Source organism: Caretta caretta, chromosome 7 (genome assembly GCF_965140235.1).
Source record: "Caretta caretta isolate rCarCar2 chromosome 7, rCarCar1.hap1, whole genome shotgun sequence".
Classification (NCBI taxonomy): domain Eukaryota; kingdom Metazoa; phylum Chordata; order Testudines; family Cheloniidae; genus Caretta; species Caretta caretta.
The window spans coordinates 26,048,186-26,075,547 of NC_134212.1; the positions used below are offsets into that span (position 1 = coordinate 26,048,186).

General features: G+C 40.4%; 2 protein-coding genes across 22 annotated transcripts in view; one reads left to right on the forward strand and one right to left on the reverse strand.

The window, feature by feature from the left end:
* Positions 1-27,362, forward strand: part of TASOR (transcription activation suppressor) — a 53,969-nt gene that overhangs the window by 8,636 nt on the left and 17,971 nt on the right. For all 9 annotated transcript variants that reach the window (XR_007357813.2, XM_048859236.2, XM_048859231.2 and 6 more), the window contains exons 2-15: positions 681-826; positions 2,469-2,561; positions 3,921-3,993; positions 5,198-5,289; positions 5,705-5,863; positions 12,592-12,719; positions 14,719-14,750; positions 16,324-16,429; positions 16,870-16,973; positions 17,061-17,164; positions 17,386-17,458; positions 17,553-17,627; positions 21,801-22,517; positions 23,646-24,085. Coding sequence is in view for 8 of the 9 variants with exons in the window: in XM_048859236.2 (XP_048715193.2) it covers positions 681-826; positions 2,469-2,561; positions 3,921-3,993; positions 5,198-5,289; positions 5,705-5,863; positions 12,592-12,719; positions 14,719-14,750; positions 16,324-16,429; positions 16,870-16,973; positions 17,061-17,164; positions 17,386-17,458; positions 17,553-17,627; positions 21,801-22,517; positions 23,646-24,085 (2,342 nt within the window). In the remaining variant the exon portion in view is untranslated. The remainder of the gene's footprint in view (positions 1-680; positions 827-2,468; positions 2,562-3,920; positions 3,994-5,197; positions 5,290-5,704; positions 5,864-12,591; positions 12,720-14,718; positions 14,751-16,323; positions 16,430-16,869; positions 16,974-17,060; positions 17,165-17,385; positions 17,459-17,552; positions 17,628-21,800; positions 22,518-23,645; positions 24,086-27,362) is intronic.
* CCDC66 (coiled-coil domain containing 66) overlaps positions 7,995-27,362 on the reverse strand; it is a 90,092-nt gene continuing 70,724 nt past the window's right edge. For 7 of the 13 annotated variants that reach the window (XM_048859249.2, XM_075130326.1, XM_048859252.2 and 4 more), the window contains one exon: positions 7,995-12,090. The gene's annotated coding sequence lies outside the window, so the exon portion shown is untranslated. The remainder of the gene's footprint in view (positions 12,091-27,362) is intronic. The other 6 variants (XR_007357819.2, XR_007357816.2, XR_007357815.2 and 3 more) reach the window with 6 other exon arrangements.

Consider the following 27,362-nt stretch of genomic DNA (forward strand, 5'->3'; position numbering starts at 1 on the left):
GAAAGATAAAACCAAACCAAGGAGACTGCTATGCAGATTTAGGCAATAGTTTAGCAAAAAAAGTAAATTTTGAATTGGCCATCTCTGAATGCATAATTATGTTATACAGCAGACCCATGTTGTCTTGGGGGATTTCTTAAACTAGAGTGTGAGCAACCATAGCTGAATCTATATTGTCCCCTCTATAATAGCCATTTAGTGTTAAGGTAAGTAGCCTACATATTGACCAGACACTGTAACATCAGTGTGTGCGGGGGGGTTTTTTGTGTGTGGAGAAAACTGGCTACAACCTGAAACTCCTGCATTCTTACAATAACACATTGTTCTGTCTAACTGTACGTTACAGCTTTTTGCATTGTATGTCTGCTACTTTCTTGGGAGTATGTTGAAATTACATTAGTATACTTTCCTTGGAAAGCTTTTGTAAACTAAGGTGACAACTTGCTCAAAATTAAATGCTGGTGGGGGATGGAGAAATAATGACATGCCTGGCTGTGATACTGACAAGCCTAAATTCTACCTTTTTGTGAGACAGTTTTTAATACGAAATATCTAAAATGAATCGAGCCATTTAATTAAATAGGATTTTTGTCTTGATTTTATAAAACTGTTAGTGAAACGAAAATGTACTGGGAAGCTGTCAAATGTGTATTAATACTAACTTTCTTCTCTCTGAATAGCACTCTTTCAGCCAGTAGCTATGGGCTCTCGAGAATTTGAAGATGTTGTGAAAATTTTGCATTCATCTTATTTGGAGTCAGGTTCGGTGACCAATTTCAATTACAAAAGAGCCAGCTTAATCCATAGCGAGCTGTTGGAAAAGGAGGTGAGTACCCAGAGTTTACCCTTTATGAAACAGTGTGTAAGCTATAAACTTCAGTGGTTTTGCCCAACTCCATTTACTTGAAGCCAAACGGTTTCATATACTTAAGTGTTGGATCCTTTAAGTCTTTCCAAAAGAGATCAGAAGATTGCAGCGTAGAAAACAGCCTGCAACATTTAAATCTCCTTTTGGTCATAGCCAAGCCGGTAACCAAGACTGTGCTGCCTCAGAGGTCTGGTATCCAGTTGCAGAATCTGGCCCAAAATGTCCAGACTACTACTGTTCCAGCAGTTTTACTACTGACTATGCTTAGAAATTTCATGCTGCTGGTTTGATGTCAGGAATATCGAAGAGTTTTATAGTGGATGAAACTCTTGCACCCTGAATTGAGTGAAATGAAGTGAGGGGAAAAATGTGAGGAGGAGCTAGTGCCAGTACCGCTGTTTTGAGAGTTGTGCTTCCTGTTTGTCTTTCAATTTTGAAGTGCATAATTAATGGTTGTAAATTAATGGCGGCATCTTCCAATACAGCTTTAATGCCTTTAGGATGAGCGGTAATAGTCTATTTAACTTTAAATATTGCTCTCGCACTAAATCCATATAATCTCTTCTAGATTTATAGTTCTCTCAGAAGCAGTGGCAAAACAAGTTCAAGAGCTGAATTGGCAAATCCAAGCAGTGTGACTTGGTTTAAAACTAACAAGCAGTCGTAAAAATACTGTGCTGAACCCTCTTGAAGAAAAAACTGATTTGTCTCCTTGCTGCCACACCAAAAAAATCTCACTGCATTCTGCATACAATGCCATCGGACCCTCGCTAGAACACGGGAATTGGGATCCATGCACGGTACCGCATTAACGCGGGGACCATGTTAAAATGAATTGCAATTAAAGTAATTAAATTTGGGATTCATGGCCACGACAGCGTTATATGCAAATTCACGCTATATAGACGCGCATTCTAGCGAGGGTCTGGTGTATAAAGTCACATTTTACTGGCTTGTGTATTGTCTTGTTTTCAGCCAATTCACAAACTGTTGATGATTTGAGTGTTTTTGTAGCTACGTAATTTGGCTGAATACTACAAAGTTTTCAAGCATGGGGAGAAGAAATATAATGTTAATGTGCTTTCATTTTCAAGAAAGGAGAAGCACTAGTTAAAGGGCACCTTTTTTTCCCTTTTTTATTCTGTTAAAATAACACATGGGTCCAATGCAAGCTTGCTGGTAACTGTATCAGATTTTTGTAACTGAAGAAAACAAACTGATAGCAGTGAGGCAAGACTAACAAAGTATGAAATTTGGTCTTGGTTTTTGTGCAACAGAAATCAGGGGATCAGAAGTGATGATCAACTTCTGAACCATAAGACTTGCATTCCAGGTGTAAGTCCAAAATGATATGAGAACTTAAGCTGAATGCTTCCCCCTCCCATACCCTAGGTGAAAGGATACAGACTCTTCTGAAATTGTTTATTGGAAATTGCTGAAACATTAACCTCATTCAAATCAGCCTTTTGATTATTTGCACCTGGATCTGCCAATGTAGACTGTAACTCAGCCAAATTAGGCTTCTTGGAAGCCAGGTAGCATTTGATCGTGCCAATACTAGTTTCTTCATTGCACGTATTAAGACTTTGTTTGATAATAGTTCACAGAAAAACGCAGAGAACTGAAATGTGATGGTCGCCTAGAAAAAGAGCTTGTTGAATCCTATGCGTTTCTTATGGTTGATCGACCTCAGGTGAGAAGAGACAAGTTTTATAAAAACTTTTCATTTTTCTTGTTACTCCTTTGGGATGGTCTTTCAAACAGAAATGTTTGTTGATGACTTTAGGATTCACTAACTACTGATATGTGTTCTGCATCTGCAGAATTCAGCACAAGGGAGCCATAGTAATTACAGAAGAGAGGAATCTTGTCACAGAACTGATTTGTTATGCTGTGGAATTAATAGGGCCCCAGTTACAAATGTTTTGTTTTCTTTACCTTTTGGGATCATACCTCTTAGGCTTATGTTTATTACCAAAAAAAAATGTGCATTTGAAGTTTTACCTATAGTGTGTTTAAATCTTTGGCTTTTTTAAATATACATGCTCTAACACCTCAAAAAGGGGTATTGCCTGCTTGATTTTGAGACTTTTTTGGGGGATCCTCGGGTAACTTGTACTGCTTTTCTCTTGACATGAACACAAGGGAGACCCCCCCCCCCCCCCTGAAAATTGTGTGATTTGTTGGCTAGTTGAAACTATTGCAGTGAGTCCCTTCTTTCGGATGTAAAAGTAGGGAGAGTAAAAATAAGATATCTTCATGCTGCTTTCTGGGATGTATGTCCTCTGTGATCAGACTGGTGTGTGTGTACACGTACGTCCGCAAGAGCCCTACATAATCTGCCATATTTGCAACCAGGATGCTATAGGAAAGGCACCATATTAGATGGGGCCCTTCTGTTACTACCTTATGATGAATGTAGATTGGAGGAGGCAAAGATTCTGTATTCTCTTTATCTTTATGATACAGAGAGAAGTCTTGAATTTGTAATTACTACTTTTTGGAGTGTGTGGCTGTTGGTCAAGCACATCTTATTTTCTATAATTTTTTAGATGGCTATGGTATAGGTCTATACCAATAAACACATTGCCTCTACAGCAAACATAACTATCCACATTTGGCATGCATTAAAGTTTATGCCCTAAGACAGGGGTTCTCAAACGGGGGGTTGCGAGATTATTACATGGGGGGTCGTGAGCTGTCAGCCTCCACCCCAAACCCTGCTTTGCATCCAGCATTTTTAATGGTGTTACAAATTAAAAACACTTTTTTTAGTATATATTTAAGGGGGGTCGCACTCAGAGGCTTGCTATGTATTTTGTCACCAGTACAAAATTTGAGAACTACTGCCATAAGAGTTGTATAATAACACAAAGTACAACTATAATTGAGATTACGCTAATTTTGTATTCAGTATTTGGCATAGAAATATAACTTAGAGTATGGAGTCTTAAAAAGGAGAGGTTTATTAAACTGTTGCCTGTTCCACTCATATACTAACTTTACTTTGCAAATATGTATGCATCTAAAATGAGATATTTGTTCAATTCAGGTGCAAAATATATGTGAAAAGGGACTACAGGCGGGCCATTCCAAAATAACAATTCTTGGCAGTCCTTCCATGGGTAACTATATCTTTGTCTCTTTTCTTTCTATATATTTACATCAGACAGTCAGATTTTTACAATCTGAATAATGTGTATTACTTTAAACCTATTGTCCTTGCCATAGAATTTCCCAAAATTAGCACTTCAGGAAAAATCCCACCCAGCTGGTTTGAGGTAATGACCTTTGATTCAGGAGCAGTACAGTTCACAAATACATGAATTAAGAAACAAAATTAAGCTTGTCTTAAAAATGGCTTTCACAGAAGTAAGAATGAATTACCCAATTACAAAATTTCAGGTAATGTTCTAAGCATCCATTGGTAGAATTCTAGTCATTTTTGGGGACAATTGGAAAACCAGATTGGGGGAAGCCCCTGTGATCTGTTTAGCTTGAAGTTGTAGTTCTGCACTCCTGCAGTTGTCTGTAGACCAAAGAACTGGTTGATGGCATCCATTTAATGCCTTCCAGCATAACTATACCCCCAACTCAGCTGAAACTCTACAAGGAGGCAAACAATGGGGGAAAGGGTTAAGGAGCTGCAGAGGGTTAACAGACACAGCTCTGGCCAGGAGTCTGTGCTATGTCCCACCAGGACCCAGCCTTCCCTATAGCTTGTCAGGGATCAGGTGTTCCAGGACCATGGCCATGCAGGGAATTCTCTACGGTTCCACTGTCATGGCCTTGCTCAGTCATTTACCAGCCAGAGTGTGTGGAAGCCGTCCCTGGGCAGGAAATATTTTAGCAGTACGGTGGCCGCTCCACAGCTGGGGCTTGTCATCCTTGCAGTCCTGGCTGGGGACCTCTACTCTGCTGGGCCAGGATGACTGCAGCTACTGGCACACCTTGTGCCCTGATGTTTTGAGCTTCTTGGCAGCACAGGGAGCCCCCTGCAGCACCACTGTCAGCTCTGCCCTAATTCCAACCCTACAACTGTAAAAAATAAAAATTGGTTCAAAGAAGAAAAATCTAATTCTGCCAAGCCTAACTGTGGAATGAAAGTAGCATGAAAGGTGGCTGAACACACTGCTATGCTTCTCATCAAGCATTTAGTCTGTTTGCCCATCCATGTAGCTACAGTATTGCTACAATTTTACTAAACTGATATTTGTCTTATTATAGAAATGGCTATAACTCTTGTCTTGCTAATTAATCTCCTAAGTGTAACATTTTAATGTTCAGAAACTTTGTTTTCTTAACTTTGTACTTTACCTTCCTCATCAGGTGTATATCTCTCCAGATATGCTGATTTATTACAGGCTAATCCTCTGGAAGCTGGAGCAAGTGGTGATGTGATTATTTTTAAAATAATAAAGGTAACTTCTACTCTTAGCTTTTTATCTTCAAAGGCTGTGTTTCTTACTACTGAAGCTTGCTTTCTTTTGGTGTCTTGTTACAGAATTCTGCTACTTGTTTTTTCTTTTTGGAAAGAATCCGAGTATACAAGGCTTTGTAGTCGGAAGAAAATATGTAACCATTTTTATTTAAAAGCATACATTGACTTTAGTAAACCACAACATAGCTTTTTCCCTGCAGATTTAATTGGTTTGTTTTTGTTGTTCAACTTTTTGCTTTTTCTCCAAAAAGATGGAATGAGAATGACTTTTATAAATACTTGTAACTAATTGTCAGTTACCTCATTCTTACAGTGCTGCTGTTCTTAATTTGTAGCTGCTCCAATAAATGATATAGTTAAGAATTTAACCCTGCAATTCTTTTTTTGCTCTATAGGGAAAAATGAAAAGCATATATGACCACATGGGTGTGAAAACAATGGAATCAACCGTTAAAAGTGCATTAGATCCAACACCAAAGCATGAGTGCCATGTTTCAAAGAATGCTAATAAAGTAAATTCCTTGTTGGCTTATAGAGCATATGAGCTTACTCAGGTAGGAGAGCAGCTTCATTTATATATTGTATATTTGTATCTGTGAAAAGAGAGCATGGTGTAGTAGCGTTAGATTTAAACGCTTCAGACAGGGAGTCACATGTGGATTACCTGATACCTTACTGTACAAGTAAGATATTCACCTGTTCTAAAACCTTACATATACCTCATAGTTTTTCATTCTGTTGTAATGAAAACATTGTAAGTGGTCCTGTATCACTTCGCTAAGCTCACAATAAGTTTCTCCCTCTTTCCAAAATATTATCTTTGAGTATATGTCAGTGTGGATCCCACTGTAGGTGAGCATACACCTTACATCTATAAGAACAGTGGTTTTTTTAAAAATAGTGCCTGGATCAGTGTACGTACCCTGTCTCCTCATACTCCTGTACAGGGCATGCCCGCCTCCTCCCTCAATTTCCTGTAACCTCCCATAGCAGTGAGACGGAATTTGGTGAGTGTCTGACCCCACTGCTGCTTGTTGGCTCAGGCTAAAACTTTTTTCAAAGTCTTCTGCTACTTCTCATTTTCCTATATTTTGACTTCCAAGGACTGATTCAAACTCTCTACTAGTGAGACCAGCCCACCCTCCCCCAAGCACCCTGTACAGGGCTCCATAATGTGGTAGACACCAAATCTGCTGACTTCAAGTCTTATCCATCCTGTGATGGACTAATCCCCCTGAATTGGACACAGGAGGGTGTGTGTGTGTGTGTGTGTGTGTATTTCCCCCCCCCCTTTTTTTTAGGAGGGTGGAGTCAGGATCTCATATTTCGTATGCTTGTCACTGTCTGCTAGAGTGAACTTCTTCAGCTTTGTGATTTGCGTTGTCTTGAACAGTCTACAAAGGTCTCCTCAGACCACTAAGAGACAAGCTCCAGAGTTCTGCTTGATAAGTCAGTGCCACATTGAACAGACAAGTGATGACAAAGACCATTGTGGAGAAGACTGCACCAAGAAAAGACCAGGTGTCGATATGGCTCTGATGTCCTTACACTAAAGCAGACCTCAATATTGAAGCTGGTACCAGGATCCCCGGTGTTAGTCTGGCACTGAGAGGAGCTGCTGTGACTCCTTGACAGATCCATTAGTACCATATAGATAGAAGCTTATACCTTGGCACCCCATCGGCATGTTCTAAACCCTCACTACAATCTACTTCCAGGGAGACCATCACATCATTACCGATGTCCTATTTGGTACTGCAAGAATTTAGGTATTCAAAGGACTTAACTGTAGTGGAGAAACTACAGTCTCTGTTAATCATGGGCACAGTGGATCCCTTGGTACCGAGACGAGGTCAGTCTCTGACTGGACACCCATTTATAGCCTACATGATTAATCACCATTTTCATTTGTGGCTCCTCCACTGCTCTATAAGGAGGAGGATGAAGGGGACTTTAATTCTGTCTATTCAGCCTCTTCAATCTCAGTTCAGGGTCTCCTACCCACCCTCACAGGAACCCTTTCTCTGCAAGCCACAGAAATAGGGAGGAATCTAGGACAAGACATGATAAGCGGTGGAAGAAACACTGGATGCCACCCTGCTTTCCTGTATGGACACTCTCTCTAATCCCCCCACTCCCCAGGGTCCTGCTAGGATTTCTGGGATGCTTACAGTCAGCAGTTTCTAGGGCTCTGAGCCTAGGGTGCTGGGATGAGGGGGAGACAATCTCTCTACTACCTCAGAGCATTTCCTCAGCAGGGGAGACATTTGAGGAACAAGAAGCTAGAGCAGATGAGGAGGCTACTCCTCAAACCACTGTCTCCTCATTTTTAGCTGATAAAGCTGTAATGCCCCTCCACTATCAATGGCTGACTTTAAGCAATTCGAAGACATCATTAGGCGCATGGCAGACTCATTTTTTCAGATGCCATTCACAGAGGTCAAGGAGTCTCACAATAACTTTTGTATCTTCCAACTGACAACACTGACCTTCTGATCAATGAGGAGATACTGGATCCCATGAGGACAGTTTGACAGACTCCAGCAACAGTGCCATCAACTTGCAAAAGGTCTGATAAAGGACTCAGAATTTTTGTTTTTCATCCCTCTCCTAATTTGCTGGTAGTGGAGGCAGTAAATGACCAGGGAAAACTGCATCATGCCAAGGACCAGAAGCGTCTCAGTCTTTTTGAGCGAAAGTCTTATTTATTGGCAACACTGACTTCAGATCACTAATTACCAGGCCAATCACATGAACTACACAAAGTGTAAGCACTTATTGAGAACCTCCCTCTGGAACAAAGAGTAATTTTAAGCTGTCACTGCCGAAGGACAATTATCAGCCCAGGCATCTCTCCAAGTGTCCTTGGCTGCTGCAGACACTGACCCATTCTTTCTGATAGCAGTCATGCACAGGGCATCGTGGCTTCAGCTGTCTGGTTTCCCAAGGAGGCCAAAAGTATGGTGGAAAAACTTTCCCCTAGGTGGGCTTAATTTGTTTTCAGAGAGAGACTCCAGAGCTAGTCTGCAGTTGCTGGGAATTTATACCCCTGCAATCAAGAGAGAGAGTTTAGTAGTAGATCACACACTGCCTAGAGATCCCACCAGATACATTTCTTCAGGTTCTAAAGACCCACTGAACCACCAAGAAAGAAGCTCAGGTTCCAAAGGAAGAGAACCATAAACTTACCTGGTTCAGGTACACAACTAGCTTCATCATCAAAGCACCAGTTTTGATTGATTGGCTGGCTGAGGGTGTGAAGCCTCCTCACTCTAGCCTGCCAGCTACAACAGTTTGCCTGCCTGCCTGCCTGCCTGCCTGCCTCCCCCCATTTGGAAGCCAGCTCTCCCATTTCTAACATGCATGGGACTGCATTACCACAGACAAATGGGTTTTGGAGATGGTTACGTTGGTCTGTGCCATCCACTTCACATCCCCCATTCCTCTTCAGGGACCCCTTTCATGAGCTCCTACTAAGAAAGGAAATAAAATTCCTCCTTTGCTTAGGAGCAGTTGTCTGTCCTGGCTCTACATGAGGAATGGTTTCTATGTGAGTTAATTACTCCCACTAAAGAGAAATGGAGGATGGAGACTGATATTTTAGATCTAAGATTCCTAAACAAATTTGTGAAGTCCCAAAAATTCAGACTGGTAACTCTGGCAGTGATAATTCTTAGGCTCAGGGGATTGGTTTTCAGCCCTTGGCCTACAAGACACAAATTTCCAAATTGTGGTACACCTGGCTCACAGAACATACTTACATTTTGTGATAGGCCAGAAGCACTTTCGGTACCATGCAAATCTTTTCAGTCCCAACTCCAATCGTTGTCACAAAGGTTCTAGTGGTGGTGGTTGCTCACCTTCGTCTAGTGGCAGCTGTGGTATTCCCATACCTCAAAAGCTGGCTGTTCAAGGGTCAGTCTTATGGGAAAGTGCTGTCAGCCACCCACAGGGCCCTATTGCTATTCCTGCAGTTAGGCCTTTAGCTCAGTGTCAAAGTCTGCATTGACCCCTGTGTGGAAAATACAGTACATAAGGAACATCTTTGGATTTGCTGACTTAAAGGACCTGTCTTCCTGTGCACAGATGTCCAGATTCATAACTTTATCAAATGTTAAGAGTAATCAAGTGAACACTGAAACCTCAGTAGGATTCTGTTTGCAGCTTCTGGGTCATATGGCAGCCTGCACCTTCATCATGCAATGTTATATCTTTGCAGCTTTCAACATGTCTCAGGATAGTCTGCTTATGAGACCTAGTTTTGATTTAAACAAATTTCTGTTCCATAACAGGTGAAAGATTCCCTAGACTGGTAGCAGAATCACCACAATGTCAGGACCGACATTTCTTCGGCCAGTATTGATGGCCACCATACTATGGGATGCATTGCTACTCGGATGGAGTGAATATCTGTGTCCATACAGTCCAAGGGATATGGTCACCTCAGGAGACCGTCTCCACATCAACCTGGTGGAACTACAGGCAGTCAGAAATGACTGTCTCCACCTTCTACCTCTGAGAGAAGTCATCAAAATCTTGATGGACAGTGAGGCTTGCATGTTTCCTATTAACCCATGGAGCAGAGCGAGATGCATATCTGTACTGAAATAAACTTATGGAATTGGGGTATTGCCCATCATATTCACATTTCAACAGTGCAACTTCCTGGAATACAAAACATCACGGCCCATGGTCTCAGCAGAGGCCTCTTCGAGGACTCTGAAAGAGAGCGAGACCACTGATCCTAGACGCTATATTCTGAACGTGGAGCTGTCTGGAGGTGGCTTTCTTTACCTCTTCCACAAATAGGAAGTGTTGTCTGTTCTGTTCGGGGGAGGTGGCCTTTGGCAGATGCCTTTCTCCTTCCTTAGACAAAGGGGCATGTAATTACATATTTTTCTCAACACTTCAGATTCTAAAGGTGAAGAACAAGATCAGGCAGGACAAATGATAGACTATTAGGATAACTATGGCCAAGACAAGCATGGTATAAAACATTACCTGTTTTAATTGTCTCCTTGTTCAGTAATCTTCCATGCTTTACTTATCTTAAGATGCAAATTGTATCCCAACCTAAAGATTCTCTAGCTCAAGGCCTGGTTCTTCAATGGTTCGCTGGCAGACTTGTCCACTATTTTGGTAGAGGTATAGCAAGTGTTAAACAGCAGGAAGGAATTTAAGCATGATTCGTACTTTCAGAACTGAAAAAGATTTTAGCTGTTGTGAATATCCGCAAATTGCACTTGAATTTTCCTTACTTGCATTTATCCTGAATTACCTGCTACAACGGAAGAAAACAGATTTATCAGGTAGCTCAGTTAAGGTTCATCTGACTGCAGTATCAACCTTCCATTCTCCAATGTGAGGGTTCTTAGTAGTCTCTTCCCCACAACTGTAAGGCTTATTGAAGGACTGGGGAACCTCTTTCCTCAAGTAAAAGACCCTGCTACGGTCTAAGATCTTAATCTAATTCTTCGGTTTCCCATGACCTCCTTTTGAACCTATAGTGACCTGCTCATTATTATACCTATCCATAAAGACAGCCTTTTTAATAGCCATTATATTGGCTTGAAGAATTGGGGAAATTTGAGGCCTTCATACTGCATCCTCCCTTTACAGTATTTTCAAGGAGTTTCTGAACTTGTACAGCTCAGATTCCTTCCTGAGGTATTATCGGAGTTTCATCTGAACCAAACCATACATTTTACACCCTCCACCCCCCACTCCTCCCAAACTCTCTGGTCAGGAAGCTTTTCTCCATACTTCTGATGTCCAGAAGAGCACTGGCTTTTTATCTCAATAGGACCAAACCGTTTCAGAAGTCTCCTCAACCATTTGTCTCCATTGCCAACAGATCTAAAGGTTCCACTGTTTCCACCCAGAGACTGTCAAGGTGGATTTGGGGATCTATTATTGTGTGCTATGAGGTTGCTAATGTCCAGCCTCCTGCTACGGTTCTAGCCTACTCCCACTAGGTCTCAATCAACATCTATGGCCTTCCTTAAGGATGTTCTGGTACTTAAACTCTGTAGGACTGGTATGTGGTCTTCAATACATGCTTTCTCCAAACACTGTGCCTCTTGGTCCATGCCTCTAGAACTGATGTGGCAGTGTAATTCTGTCTTCTGTACTAGATTCTTATCCGAAGCACTCTCCTCCTAGGGATACTGCTCAGTTACCTGAATTGGAGCACCCTTAGGACGCTTTTCAGAGAAGGAAACTTTTTACCCTGTGTAGTGACTGTAATTCTTCAGTATATGTGCCCCCCCCCCATAGGTGCTCCATTACCTGTCCTCCTCCCCTCTCTGCTTTTGGAGTTTTCTTGTGGGACTTTGCAGCAGAGCAGGAGCTAAGGGGTGGTTCACTCATACAGCCCTATATAGTCTAGGTGTGGGGCGTAGGGCAGATGCATAGATTAAACAAGCACTGCTAATGAAATCGCCAGTTGAAGGCACGTGGGCATTTGAGCCCATGGGGGGAGGGGACACACATCTTGAACTACAGTTATTGCACAGGATAAGTAACCTTTCCTGTAAGTGACTTGTGTAGTCTTAGGTAGGAACTCTGACAGAGGAAGGGATGGAATCCAATTCTCTGGCCAGTAGTCAACTCCCTTAAACACAATACTTTCTCTTCTTGTAGTGCCTTGCCTCATTCAGTACACACCTTCAAATTTCTGCAACAAAGGAAGCTGGATTCCTGCAGATAAGTCTCCTGTAGTACACAACTTTGGTTGATCCCTACAGCAGGTCCATTCTGTGCACTGAATAAAGCTTTGTGCCTGTAGGAAAAATAGTATATAATGATGTAATTGAAGAGTGATATAATAGATATGCATGTGGCGGCTGAATTAAGGTTGCATAGGAAACGTTTGAGGCTTGACTTTGAAACCTTAATATTCTGTTTAATGTAGGTGTTTTTAATGTATAATATAACTTTGATTGAAAAATGTGTATGAATTTGCATTTTTGTCTGTACTGTAGACTCTAGGCTTCATAGAAAATATTTCTTCCAGTTAGTAAAATTAGCTTATGCTTTTTAAAATCTAATGTACTGTGCTGTTCATTTTTGACATAATTTAATACTTTAAAAGCATTCATTTCTGGATTATTTAAAAGTGTTTTGGCTAATAATAAAGATACAGGACTTCTGAGGGATGGCTGTGAAACTAGTGGCACGCTTTCTAAAAACTGGAAACTATCAGCTATTGGTAAACTTGCAAAATACAAGTTGAACCGATTTCTAATTTAGTTAACATTTGTGCTTTTGCTTCTTTTATTAGTACTACTTTTATGAATATGGCTTTGATGAAATAAGACGAAGACCAAGACATGTGTGTCCATATGCTGTTGTTTCATTTGCTTATAAGGATGAAATGGTACAAGTACCAAAGTTTTTGCCCCCATCAAGGTAAAGTAGGATGCACGTTTATAAAAAATGTCAGTGTTGAACATGACACTTGTAATCCCTAACATACTCAGTTTAGCATTACTATCCCCAAACAGTGGTGCTGCGTGCATATTTAAAACTGGGGAAATTGAGGGCTCACTGTTCAGAGCCTTCAAGCCCACTATGAGAAGTGGTGAGTTTTGGTTTGTGCAGCACGGTGACCTGTGCAGAACATAATTCTGTTGCTTTTGTTCCCCTCCTCAAAACCATGCTGTCCTACCAGAGGGGTGTTTCGTTTCTGTAAAAACTCCTTCTAAATTTTACAAAATATTAAAATCAATTTGAAATCTAGTCTTTGTATAAAAATAAATTTAAAAGTAGTTTCATGTATTCTGTCTGACAGCAAATCCCACACCAATGTTTGTGGTCTTACAATATGTTGTTCCACTCTTGTAATAATGAAAAATCTTGTCTGAATGAGCCACACAAACGGGGAAAACCTCTTATTCTACAGAGGAAACAGACTATAGACAAAATGTGTACAAAGTAAATTGAAAAATGGATCCCTTTCAATTATAGTAACTTTTTTGTGGCTTTTGTAACAGAAGTAGTGGTGTCCCTTTTTAAAGTACTGTATGTATATTTGTGCAAATTACTTAAGAATTTGGTAATTCTGTGAAGACAGGAGGCAGAAAGATTGACTTATTCCCAGCGAAGACATTTCTGTACTAGATCTGCCAAAGTTTGAAATTGCTGCCCGCAACTTAAAAGATTTGCATAGGACGTGGTTTTCAGATGCTTCCAAAAATCCCAGCTTTAATTTCATTTTTCCACCTATAAAATCTGTTTTATAGTAACTTATCCAGTGAGATGAAATGGGGTGCATTTTTTTCGTAATGGAAGATTGCTGTTGGGTGATTAAAATAGTTGTCATAGAGCATTAGTCAAACTAGAACTCCCTGTCTCCCAACCTGGTACGGAGAAAGGGTTTGTCTAATCCAGGGGTGGGCAAACTACGGCCCACGGGAAGGGGTGGTTCAGGGGGGCAGTCAAGAAGTGGGGGGGGGGGGGGGTGTAGATGGGGCGGCAGGGGGCAGTTAGGGGTGGGGAATCCGGGGATGGATGGGGCAGGGGTCCCTGGGGGGCTGTCAGGGAATGGGGGGGTTGGATGGGGCAGGGGTCCCTGGGAGGGGGGAGGGCTGTCAAGGGGTGAGAAGCAGGGAGGTTGGATGGGGGTGGGGGCCAGGCCATGCCTGGCTGTTTGGGGAGGCACAGCCTCCCCTAACCAGCTCTCCATACAATTTCAGAAACCCGATGCTGCCCTCAGGCCAAAAAGTTTGCCCACCCTGATCTAATCCCATTCTGTCATGGAATATCCACTTTCTCACTTGGTTGTATGCTCCTCCAAACCTCTATCAGAAGTACAGTACTTTAGGGTTAGAATTGTTGTGAAGAGAGCATCCAGCTTCTCTACTGCTCCTGAAATATGGTGGCTACTAAAATATTCTCTTCTGACTAGTCTAACTGTAACTTCTGTATTGCTTTTAACTGTATCTGTGAAGCTCCTCTGACAGATATGGTTAAAACAGTACTAGTGTGGATGCAGTTATACAGTTATAAAAGGTGCTTAATTGGGATAGCTTATTTCTATAAGTTACACACTGAAGCTATACTGGTATAACGGCATACACGCTGGGGGGTTGTTTGTACTGTTTTAATGATACTGGCATAAAAAAACTGATATGGATAAAGCAGTACAAATACCATGTGTGTAGGCAAAACCCTTGCTTCACTCTCCTCCTCCCCCCCCACCCCCCCATGGATGTGGGTGCTGCCCCAGGAACTCTGATAACCTAGGATCAGAGGATACATGATTGCAGTGTTGCTGTCCTGAGAGACTTGCCAACTAATAAAACATCCTAAATCTGAATGGTGTTTTGTTTTTTTTTGGTGGGGGTGTGGCAGGGTTAATTGTATATTGAGAGAAGCTTCTGTTTAACTTTGTCTTGTTTTATGTTAGGTCAAACAGCTTTAATACAGACAGGAGCACAGGTAAGGATCAGTTGTACTATAATGCTTGGCTTTATAATAAATGCATGGCATACTTTTTGTCACTCGCTCTATTAGCTTTACCTGTGCTCTATTTGGATAACCTGTTTTGGGTCATTGTAGTTAAAGAGAATAAAGAGTAGATATTACCTTTGGTGTAATTGATCTCTAAGGGTAAAATACAAACTGATCAGTGTTGATGACATGATGTGGCCAGTTAAAGTGGTTTGGGAAGCAGTTGGAACCCAAGGGGTAGTTTTTCCTATTTCATATTACACTTGAGGCTCAAAATAGTAATACAAGAAAACATGCTGCCTTCCTGCATATTTTGCACAATTGTATAAAAACTGAAAAAGATCACTAACCATACCTGTGATGGGATTGTGTTGTCTGAGGCAATTTTCCTGCTCTTATTAGCTAAAGTTCTTTGACAATTGATACAAAAAGTTCTTTTGTCATACTAATGAAATACAGCCTCCTGACTTCCATAACTAGCAATTGATTTTTCTGTCACTTGACAAAGCACATTTGTTTTACAGTATCCTTAAAATATATGTAAGTAGACAAAGAGCTACAATATTCTAATACTGCAGTGACTATCCAGTAGCACCTCAATTACAGCAGAATTTCAGTTTTCATTTTTAAAAAATGTAGCCCTTTATGGTTTTAGAAAGAAACTTTTGGGTCTGTGATCTGGAGCAGTGCTGCTTTCTGCAGTTTGTAGAGAACAGGAAACCGCTTTGAAGTCTGAACAGTCCCCATTTATTTTAATGGGGGAGTCCACTCTGATGCGTAACCATGAAGTATGTGTCACTGTACCTAGTAGTTTCTCTGCTATCCAGTTCAGCAAAAAAAATCTAGGAGTGAAAATAGGGAAGGGTGGAGAAGATCTAGTAGGTTTGTGAGGTACTGTCTGTATCCCTTGGCACTCCCATCCCTCTATCCTCAATGCAATAGACAGCTTTAACAAAGTCAGAGTTTAACTGTTGATTGGAGTCAGGTCTGTGTGGCTAAATGCCATCATTCCTAGGCGAAAAAGGATAATGCCCCCCTAAACTCCAGCAGTTATGTATTTTCTGGACATTGTAGAAGGTTGTATCTTCTTTCACTAAGGAACAACTGGAACAATATCCAGGGATTTCTCCTTGCTGTTCTGCCCGAGTGACAACTTTTTATTTCTCTGCTACTCCTGTGCAGAGACTTCATGCTCTCCTGTCTTTGCCTTTTTCTCTTCAGTCTTGTCAACACTGATGGTTGGTTGGTTGCTTGCATCTCTGCTAGTGCAAGCACTGTGTAGACAGGACAAAGCTAACTTTTCCCATCATATTGTCTAGATCTAGTCTGAGCAAGTAAGACAATGTGGTGGTAAAAATTGCCTGTGCCCTGGCTACTGGTGCTCTTTTCATTGCCAACAGCAGTAGAAAACTTCCCAACACTTAGGCAGGGTGCCTCTATACTTTCTCTTTTGACCCTCTCTCCCTTCAGTCTCTTACTAGTGTACCTTCACTTGAGACAACTGCTTTACTTTTTTTGTTTTTCTCCTCCCTCTCCCCCCCCCCCCCCACTCTTCTCTTAGATAAGACTAATTACACCTTATGGAGAGGTCAGCTTTTGAATAAAGGGAAGCTTTTATGCCACGCTGCTTTGAAATCTGCAACGCGTCCTTTCCTTCCATGTAAACTGTAAGTATTGATTTGAAAACAAGGTTGAAAAATATTGGTGTTTAAAAACTTTCTTTAGCAGAAACTGGTGAACTCTGGCCAGTTTGTTTTTTTTTAAATTTAATCAAATTTACTAGATAATATTTTCAAGTTACTTAGGAACACAAGTCCAACTTGAGTTTCTAAGTTACTTAAGCACTCTGGAAAATATTTGTCAATTGACACATGCATTTGGTTTAAACAAACACTTTTTTTTTTTTAAATGACACAACAGGCTTTTCTCTGCAATTCCTGTTCCACTGGTAGAAAACTTCCCTGACTCCTTTTTGTTTCAAGGAATTAATTTTTAAATGAGTGTATTTAAAAACAAAACCAAACACCCTTCAGTTTTTATTTCATCAATGAGACTAGGACCATGGGGTTAAAGAGAAGTTGATTTTTCCTTTTCTCTTTGATTTCAGTCCTGAGAAGCTTAACGTTGAGACTGTTATGAGCATTGATCACCTAAAGAAGAAAATTGCACCAGCATTGTTCTATAAAGAAACTTATCTAGGGGCAAAAGAAGGTAAACACTTTGTCTTTTTGAACTAAAAATAACATCTGTATATAAACCTGAATTTTTAAGACTTTTTTTTTGTCCCCTCTAATTTAGTGTGTAAGAGTGGAATGTACTGTAGCCTTTATGAGGTTGTGGAAAAGACCAGGTCTGGAAGTAACTTGGAAGGCTTACTTCAAAAACTGGAGAAAGAGAAATTAGTAAGTAGAACATGTTTTGACTCTTTTTGGGACAAAAAACAAATTCTGTAATATTTCAAGAAAACGGAGAGAATCTCTCTCCTTGCTGGCAACACATCAGACGTAAGAGGATTGTTTTTCAGTGCCAGTGATACACTGGAGCTTGTTACTGTTAGCGAACGAATCTCCTGATCTCTGGTGCATACTTCATACTAGATATACTTTTTTGCTTGAAAACACAGGTTCTTGTTAAACCACTTGGGGACAGAGGATATCTCTTTCTTCTTTCTCCTTGGCAAATGACTTCCCCATATGGTATGTAATTTTTTAAAATACTTAATGGTCTTTTGAAATATAACTGGCTTCCTCTTAATAAATTACATAATTCTGTTACTTTTTTTTTTTGTAGAGCACCAAACTGGAAGGTCCCGCATTCTACAGGCATTGTTTCTATTTCAGGAACCTAGAGGTATAGTGACTTCAAGTAAGTCCATTGACTTCTGATTGCCTTCTTCGGTTAGATATAGTTAATATGCAGTTGAGGTGCTCATCTACAGAGCTTAGTTTTAGGTCATGGTTGCTGTTCATAATGCATGAGCATGAATGATCATAGATCGATTTAGATATCGGTGGTTGCAGGGCTAGCACTATTAAAAAGCCTTTTTACTCTTTTGTTACTTAGTACAATAGTTCAGTTTGTTCTGTTTTACTTCTATGAAAGGGAGCAATATTTATTTCCACTAAGTTCCAGTAGAACTAGCTATCTATCTGTCCTTGAAGAGTACCTTTTATTGCAATGTATCATTACAGCTACACACTTAAATCATCAATTAGTTTTGACACAGAATGCCCTACAGCTATATTTTGTCCTTTATGTAACGTCATTAATTTGGTTTCTTGAAGTTATGCACTAGGACAAATCCATGTTCTCAATTCAATAACTGAGCAAACAAAATGTGCAGTGAGATGAGCCTAGGATAATCAGTTATCACTAATACCACTAAAAGGAACTGAACTTAATAGAACTTTAATGGATACATCTGGAATGTAACTTGAATCCACCATTCAGAGTTGAAACTTTTCTGCTTCTAGTATTACTTCACAACTTGATTTGAAACAGTCCACACATTAATGTAGTCAAAATCCAGCCTTTCCCTTGATTTTACTTTAACAAAGGAATTAATAATCCAATAACATGGTTCATCTCAGACCAGGGTTCCTACCTCATCCTACACCTTAAATCCCTTCACATTCTAGAGTAGCCTATATAAATATCAGGGAGATGAATGACTTGCTTCTATCTTTCAGCTAAGAAAATACCACAGCTAAACACAGTGGGTTTCACAGGAGAATGCTATCAGCCTGCTGCACTAAGGGATCTAGTTAGTTCTCCACTACCATATAATATTTTTCATCGTTATTCAAATTGATTTTATATTGCCTCCAAAAACATACATGTGCGTCAAAATAACTAATAGAAATGGATCCTTTAATAAAAAGTGGTATTTCATAACCCAACATAAAAATGGCCATACTGGGTTAGACCAGTGGTCCATCTAGCTCAGTATCCTGTCTTCTGGCCAATGCCAGATGCTTCAAAGGGAATGAACAGAACAGGACAATTGCCAAGTGATCCATCCCCTGTCATTCAGTCCTGCATCTGGCAGTGAAGAGGCTCAGAGACACCCATGTCGTGGGGTTGCATCCCTGACCATTATGGTAAATAGCCATTGAAGAACCTGTCCTCTGTGAACTTGTATAGTTATTTCTTGAACCCAGTTATAGTTTTGGCCTTCACAACATCCCTTTGCAGCGAGTTCCACAGTCAACCTATATGTTGTGTGAAGCAGTACTTCCTTTTTGTTTGTGTGGTTTTTTGTTTGTTTTAAACCTGTTGACTATTAATTTCATTGGGTGACCCCTAGTTCTTGTATTATTATGAATGGGTAAATAACACTTGCTCCACACCATGATTTTTATAGACCTTGATCATATTCCCCCTTAGTCAACTCTACCCCCCCCCCCCAACCCCTTGTATGGAAGCAGTTCTATAGCCTTAATCATTTTTTGTTGCCCTTCTCTTTACCTTTTTCCATTTCTGATATATCTTTTTTGAGATGGGGTGGCCAGAACTGCATGCAGTAGTCCAGGTGTGGACGTACCATGGATTTCCATAGTGGCATTATAAGACAGTAAATATCTATCCCTTTCCTAATGGTTCCCAACATTGTTAGCTCTTTTGACTGCTGCTTACACGTTGAGCGGATGTTTTCAGAGAACTATCCACAGTTATTCCCAAGATCTTTCTTGAGTTGTAAAGCTAATTTAGACCCCATCATTTTGCATGTGTAGCTGGGATTGGTTTCTGTTTTGCATTTATCAACATTGAATTTCATCTGTCATTTTGTTGGTGAGTCACCCAGTTTAGTGAGTTCCCATTGTAACTTTTAGCAGTCTGCTTTGAACTTGCATATCTTGAGGAAATTTTTTATCCTTTGCAAACTTTGCCATCTCGCTGTTTATGATTATGTTGAACAGTACAGGTCCCCGTACAGATCTTTGGGGGACCCTGCTGTTTACCCCTCTCCATTCTGAAAATGGACCATTTATTCCTATCTCTTGTTTCCTGTCTTTTAACCAGTTACTGATCCATGAGAGGATCTTCCTCTTATCCCATGACTGTTCAATTTGGTGAGGGACATTCTCAAAGTATTTTTGAAATTTTAAGTGTACTGTATCCACTGGATTACTCCTGTCCACATGTTTGTTTGACCCCCCTCAAAGAATTCTAATAAATTGGTGAAGCAGCTTTTCCCTTAACAAAAGCAGTGTTGACTCTTGCCCAATAAACTCTGTTCATCTATGTGTCTGATAATTCTGTTCTTGATTATAGTTTCAACCAGTTTGCCTAGTACTGAAGTTAAGCTTACCAGCCTATAATGCCAGTATCACTGCTGGAGGCTGCTTTTTTTTTTTTTTTTTTTAAATGGTGTCAAATTAGCTATCCTCCAGTCATCTGGTATAGCTGACTTTAAGTGATAAATTACATACCACAGCTAGTAGTTCTTCAATTTCATGTCTGAGTTCCTTCAGAACTCTTGAGTAAATACCATCTGGTCCTAGTGATTTATTACTGTTTAAGGGGGAAAATTTTCCCCCATGTTGAAACTTGTAGGCTCTCTGACTTTCCCTCCCTCCCCAGGACCCATCACCTATTAATATTTATTTTGTACTATCCCATTACCAGCTGGGGACTAAAGCTCCATTGGGCTAGGCACTGTGCATGTGTATATATGATTAAGACAGAGTATAAATACAATAAATGTTGAGACACAACAGGTAGATATTGACCTCCCTTCTACCTTTTTTGTAACTGAGCCTACTGTAATTAAAGTAATAAGCAATAATTGCTGCACACCACACAATAGATAAAGCTATATTAGAGATGGATTAGTTCCAAAAAGCAGTAGAATATTTTTCAGTAAGTGAATTGCAGACAATTTCCCAGAATAATAACTTGGAATTGTTCATCTCTTTCCGGAGAGGAAAAATTTACCTGTCAGGGCTCTTTCCAGAAACCTAAGGAAGATCAGATCTCTTTACAGAAGTTAGGTGTGGTTGAAAATTAAACTGACAAAGAAGAGTTTCACCCTGTGATGGCTGACTTCATCAATTCCATGATAATGGACTAAGAAAGGGCTGGATTTCAAACAGAGCTAGGGAATGTTTGAATCCAGGGTTTAGATTTTGTGTCCATCTCTACTCTCGTGCCTTAGTTTTTTGTCGTCTTTGACTTGTCAAAGAGTTTGACCTGATGGGTGAAGTCTCCACTTTGTTTCTAATTTAGAAATCTTAATTAGGACTAGTCTTAAGTGATGGTCTGGCAACTTTTACTCTCAAAAAGGAACTTGTGAGCACAGGAGCTATGGGTGTGGGAAGCTGTAAGAGTATGAGATACTAAATCAAGAGCGTTGGAAAAAGTTTTCTGGTGAAGTGATTCATCAGTGGCAGACAGGCTGGAAGAAGTTGGTACAGCAGGTGCTGGCATCCAAACTTTGTGCCATGTACTGTGAAAACCTGTCACTTTTTTCTTTTATTCCCCTCTTCATTTGTGTCCTGGCTTCTTTGAACATTTCTAAGACTTGCTTTGAGAACAAACCAAGCACAAAACTAACAGCTGACTGACCTTATGGATTTTAACTTCCAAAGGATTGGGGCATTGCTTGAATAGTTGGAAGAGGGAGGAACGCCTTCATTGCCAGGGTGATGAGAGCAGTATAAAAGTATACATAGAAAGGCAACAAGTGGTGGTGAAGGCCTATAGTCTGATCATGTCAATCAGACTGTCCATCTTTTTTTTTATTATTATTTTTTTTTATTTTCAGGAGTGAAAAATAGGGGAGGTGGGGGGAAGTCTTTGCTGTCTTTTTGTAGTGAACAGGATGATCTAGTCATGTTTGATAAATGTCTATAGCTTTTTTTGTAAGTAACTTGATTTTTCCTGAGGTAATCTAAAGACTGGATTTAGATAATCTCGCCATAGGTATAATTGCCAGAAAAATTGAAAGTGTAATAGTTTTTGAGAAGCCATATATTTTTGTCACAGCTTTCTTAATGATGACTTGTTTTAATCATGGGCTCTTTCCTTCCATCACAGCACAAAAAAATGTTCCCTTCACAGCACAGAAAAGTTCAGCTACATCCGTACTGCAGGAAAACCATGAGATTATGCCAAAGCTCATGAAGTTTATTCAGTCACTACACTTCGCTTTAATTCAGTCTCGTAAAGACACTACTGCAGACTTCAATACTGTTGTGGAAAAGCATATAAACGAATATTTGAAGCGAAGCATTAGTGGGTCTAGCAAATATAGGGAGTTTGTATTATACCCTTATGAATCACGGCTGGATGACAGAAAATTTCTGTATCCTGCTCCAAAAAACAAATCCCATATTGACAGTTGCTTGCGTAATTACATCTTTGGTGCTGAAGCCTATCAACTGCCTGTTTCTAAAGCAAAAGAATTGATGGAGGGAAATCAGAAAGTTCAGCAGTTCAGTCCCATTTCAGATTATGAAGCCCCAGAAGAAGAAACTGACTTCGCAAATGCAAAAACTGGGAAAAGAAATGGTTCTAAATGTGATGGTGCTGCTGCCAAGCAAAAAACCCCTCATCCTGGGGACTATGATCCTGATAGACTCAAAGAGCTAATTAATTTAATTCAGTGCAAGAAAAAAAATGTAGGTGGAGAATCTGATACAGAAGACACTAGAAACAAAAGTGGACTGAAACGAAGACTACACAGTCACTCTGAAAATCTGAGGAAGCACTTAAAAATGAGTGAATCTTCAGAAATTAGTTGCCAGTATGAAGGTAAGAAACATAATTAATCTAGAACTCACTTTTTAAATAGTAAAATTATATTGAAAACTTGAAATGGAAGTGCTTTAGGCCTTCAGTGCTTAAGACCATTGGAATAACTTTGTTGCTTAGTGCTGTTCTGTTTATGCACAGTTCCTTCATTCATAAATGTTAGTGTGAAAGATTCATAAATAAAGGGATGATTGTCATTGGACACCTTTATAAATATATATAACCTCCTTCTAGCAGCCAAGAGCACAAGCAACTCCCATTGATTTCCACAGAAGCTGCTGCTGCTCTGCAGGTCTAGAAATAAGACCAGTGGCTTGCTTATAAATGGATATATTTTGGAGGCTGTAGATACCCACACATTCTGTGCATTTAGGGTCTTGATACAGATTTTTGGTATCCTAATATTTTTCTGTAGAATTTAATATTTTAAATAATTGTGTGTAGCCCTTTATGGTTCTAGTGTGGTGTAGTAGTCTCCCTGAATGTGCAGACAAACTGAAACAATAGCTTAGAGAGGCAAGCACTGCTGTCATGCCTCTTGATGGTGTTTAAAACACTGGAATTCAATATAACTGTCACCAGCACTGCTAACTATTTAATTTATCTTGGCAGAAGTGTAACTAATGCTCTTATCCAGTGTTGGTGAAGGTTGCATTTCTTGAAAGAATGTTAACTAGAAATAAGCTTGAAATTAATTATTACATTCATGGGTTCTGTTTTTATTGTCCCCACACACCTAAAACAAAAAATGAGCATAGGGCACTTTTCTCTTCACCTTTTACCGCCTCGGCACAAGATAATAGATTACAGTTCTGCTAAAAAGGCTTTGATTCCTGGAGAGTGCTGCAATGTCTTATTTTTACCTTTTTCTAAAAAAAAAAAAAAAGCACACCTCTTGGCCTGCTGTGCGCACATGCACTTTCTACAGCGATTGAAGTAGCTCACTGAAATAGGGCTGATAAGATCTGGGGGTAGACTTGCTGTCCTCTCGCTTCCCTTATCCCCCCAGATTAGTCCAAATTTTCTCTGCATGTGAACTATGCAAATTTACTTTAGAGCCTGGGAGGATGTTTAGAAAGATGAATTGGTATTAAATGGCTTTTTTTCCCCCTCCCTTTCCCTCTAAAGGAGGAAGAACCTCAGAATCTCCACAGTCTGTTTTCTCAATAATTACTGGTCTTGGTGGACATGATACTGACTTGAGACAACAAGATGTATCAGACCCTGCAGTTACAGACACACATGGTCTCATTAAGTTGCTCTTAGAAACACTAGCTAGTGCAGGACACTTGGATTCATCATTGGCACGGTCTGTTAACCAAGCTTTAGGATTGGACACTGATGAAATGGAGAATTTAAGGCAAAAACATGAATATGAATCAATTCCAGCACAGGATAAGGAAGAACATGTGCTTCCTAATATTGCACAAACTGAAAATGTAAACTTTAAGGATCCACATAGCCCAGTGATGTTGGAAACTGAAGCAACATGCTTAGCCTATCCTACGGATGTTGACCTAAGGCTTTCTGCTAGCGAAGTAGGCATTGACCACACGCTGCGTATAAAAGTAAGTATCTTCAAGGGAAAAATCCAGTGTTACTAGGATGCTGATTAATACAGTTGTGAAAATTTCTTAATCATTTAGTTCCTATAAATTGTATGCAAGACTTCTGTTCTTAGGCATTTGTTTCTCCACATCTTGGAGCTTTTATATTTCCCAGGAGCTATACTGAAAAGTCAAGTTTTCTGTATGCTAACTTACCCTTTTTTTTTTTTTTGGGGATACTTGCTCCCGGCTATTAGGCCCATTCCTCTCCTTTCAAAAAATAACTAAAGAGAACCTTGAAGATGAGACATACCTGTAGTCTCAATCTGTTCTGGTTGAGTTTTTCAACGTGCTTGTAGGGAAGCTCCAATAATATACAATAAAACTGCTGCTGTTCCTTTGCTTAAGCAGGTAGCTGCCTGTTATAGACTTGTCTTTTTGGTATCTTTTTCACCCTACGTAGGAACCCACCATCACTAACAATCCTCCTTTCTACCTCTTGCAGGGATCAGACATTTTTATTCAGCCTCTTAGATGATTCATGGTGGTGTGGCTTCTCTGTGGAGTATCAGGGGTTGTATTTTATGGGAGCAGGCATGGTAATGATTATATAATGGGCCCCATGTGCCCCTCCTGCTTAGTCACCTCTTTTCTCTCCAGAGAATGGAGAGATCCACTGTGGTCAACCCTCTACTACCATCCCCTTGGGATGGCATTGGATCCTGCTGGGATGAGGCCTGCTACACTTGGAAGCACAGTAAGGAGAGGCTGGGAGCCCAAGTTCCTAGATCCAGCTGGGAAGGGTATTGTGCAGTCCTTAACCGCTGCCTTCCAAAATGCTAAACACAAAGGATCTTTCTTCTCCTGGTTTACTCCTGCAGTCAGTTTTCTGTGGGCAGGTTAATGTGCTCCCCAGTCAGATGTATCCAGTTCTAGTGTCCACAGTTCAATAAGAAGGTTCATAAATTGAGGAGGGTTCAGAGAAGAGCCATGAAATTGATTAAAGGATTAGAAAACATGCCTTGTAGTGATAGACTCAAGGAGCTCAGTCTAGTTATCTTAACAAAGAGAACATGAAAGGTTGACTTGATTAGTCTCTAAGTACCTACATGGGGAATAAATATTTGATAATGGGCTCTTCAGTCTAGCAGAGACAGGAATAACACTATCCAATGGCTGGAAGTTGAAGTTGGACACATTCAAAATAAGATGTATGGAGATAAGACTTCAGGGACATGAGAAATTCAGGATCTGAGGCCAGATCTACGCTATAAACTTACATCTGGGTAATTACATCGCTCAGGGGTGTTAGCGACAGTTATACTGACCAGATCCTTGGTACAGACCGCATTGTGTTAGTAGGAGGGCTTCTCCTGTCAACATAGTTGCCACCTCTCATGGAGGTGAATTAACTATGCTGATGGGAGAAGCTCTCCTGTTGGCGTAGTGTCATCTCTTCTAAAACACTGCAGCAGCGTTGCACTGCTTCAAGGGTAGACCTTCCCTCAGTTTTCTCATCTGTTTTATGTTCTGACCCGTGGAAAGAGTCATCCATTTCCTATTCAGTTATTGCTAGAGCATGGGTTCTCAGACTGGGGGTTGAGCCCACTCGGGGTCACGAGGTTATTACATGGGGGATTGCGAACTGTCAGCCTCCACCCCAAATCCCGCTTTGCCTCCTGCGTTTATAATGGTGTTAAATTAAAAACACTCTTAAATATATTTATAAGGGGGGGGTCCACACTCAGAGGCTTTTTATAGGAAAGGGGTCACCAGTACAAAAGTTTGAGAACCACTGTGCTAGAGGGATTCAAGTATATATTAAGGAAGCATGTATAGTGGATGGATTTCCATGTCTTAATGCGATTAAGCATGGCATTTTTCAAAATGGTTCGGCATTGGTCTGGCTCTGCCCCCATTGAAGTCAGTGTGGGGAAAAACTGCCATTGATTTCAGTGGGGCAGAGTTAGGCCAGTGCTAAGCTCTTTAAAATCTCACCCTAGAACTCTCTCTAGGCCCAGGTGGTCATATTTTGGGGGAGAGAATCTGAGCAGCCTGTAAGTGGCCCATACATACTTCCCTACACCATTATTGTGTGAATGTTGGAATTTCCTCTCAGTACAGCTTTTGACTGTAGAGTCCTGAGAGCTCCAGTCCAAGGATCTTCTAGTTAGGTTTCCCAGATAAATTCTTCCATGGTCTAGGTCAGTGGCTCTCAAACTTTTGTACTGGTGACCCCTTTCACATAGCAAGTCTCTGAGTGCGACCACCTCCTTATAAATTAAAAACACTTCTTTAAAATATATTTAACACCATTATAAATGCTGGAGGCAAAGCAGGGTTTGGGGTGGAGGTTGACAACTCATGGACCCCCCCATGTAATAACCTCATGACCACTTGAGGGGTCCTGACCCCCAGTTTGAGAACCCCTGGTCTAAGTAATTAGGTATTACCCAGCTCCTAGGTTATTGGAGCTCCCTGAGTAGAAAAAGGAATTTTGGTCCTATTTGTAAATAACACTTTTATGTAAGCAGTTCTGACAATCTGGAATCTGTTTGCAATGGTATTGTAGCTGTGTGGGTCCCAGGATATAAGAGACACGTGGGTGAGGTAATATGTTCTTCTAGACCAACTTCAGTTGGTGGAAGAGACAATAAGCTTTCGAGCTTCATAGAGCTCAACTTCAGGTCTGCAAAAGGAAACCAGAGTGTTAGTTAAATGCAAGGTGGGAAACGTTAAGCATAAGGGTTTAAAGCTGTGCAAGAAACTACTTAAAATCAAGTGGGCAGTTAAAACCTCTGAAGCTGTAGGACAAAGGAGGGTTAGTGGGTTACAAATTTGTGTAATGAGCACAAAAATGGTCTCCATAGAGACCATGATTTTTAGGCGACATCTACATTAGCAACTGAACTACACAACTTTTTGTCTTTCAGGGGTATTACCCACACACAAACCAAAAGACAGTTTTGCAGACGACTAGCACCGGTGTGAACGCTTTGCACAGCTAACTCTGCTCATTGTGGGGTGGAAGTTTTTTTTATTGGCAGGAGAGCCCACAAACGGGCTACACTGTGTGCCTTTTAACAGCACAGCTGAGGCAACACAGCTGTGTAGCTAAAAACTGTGTAGTGTAGACATAGTCTTCATGTCTAGCAGAGTTATGAATTTTAGTTTGCAGGCTTGTCTTTTGAAGGTGTTGTGCAGATTTCTTTTGAGGATGTGTATTGATAGGGTGGGATAGCTTTGTGAAAAATGTTGGTCACAGGCGATAAGATTGTGTGGTTTTGTCTTTTTAAAT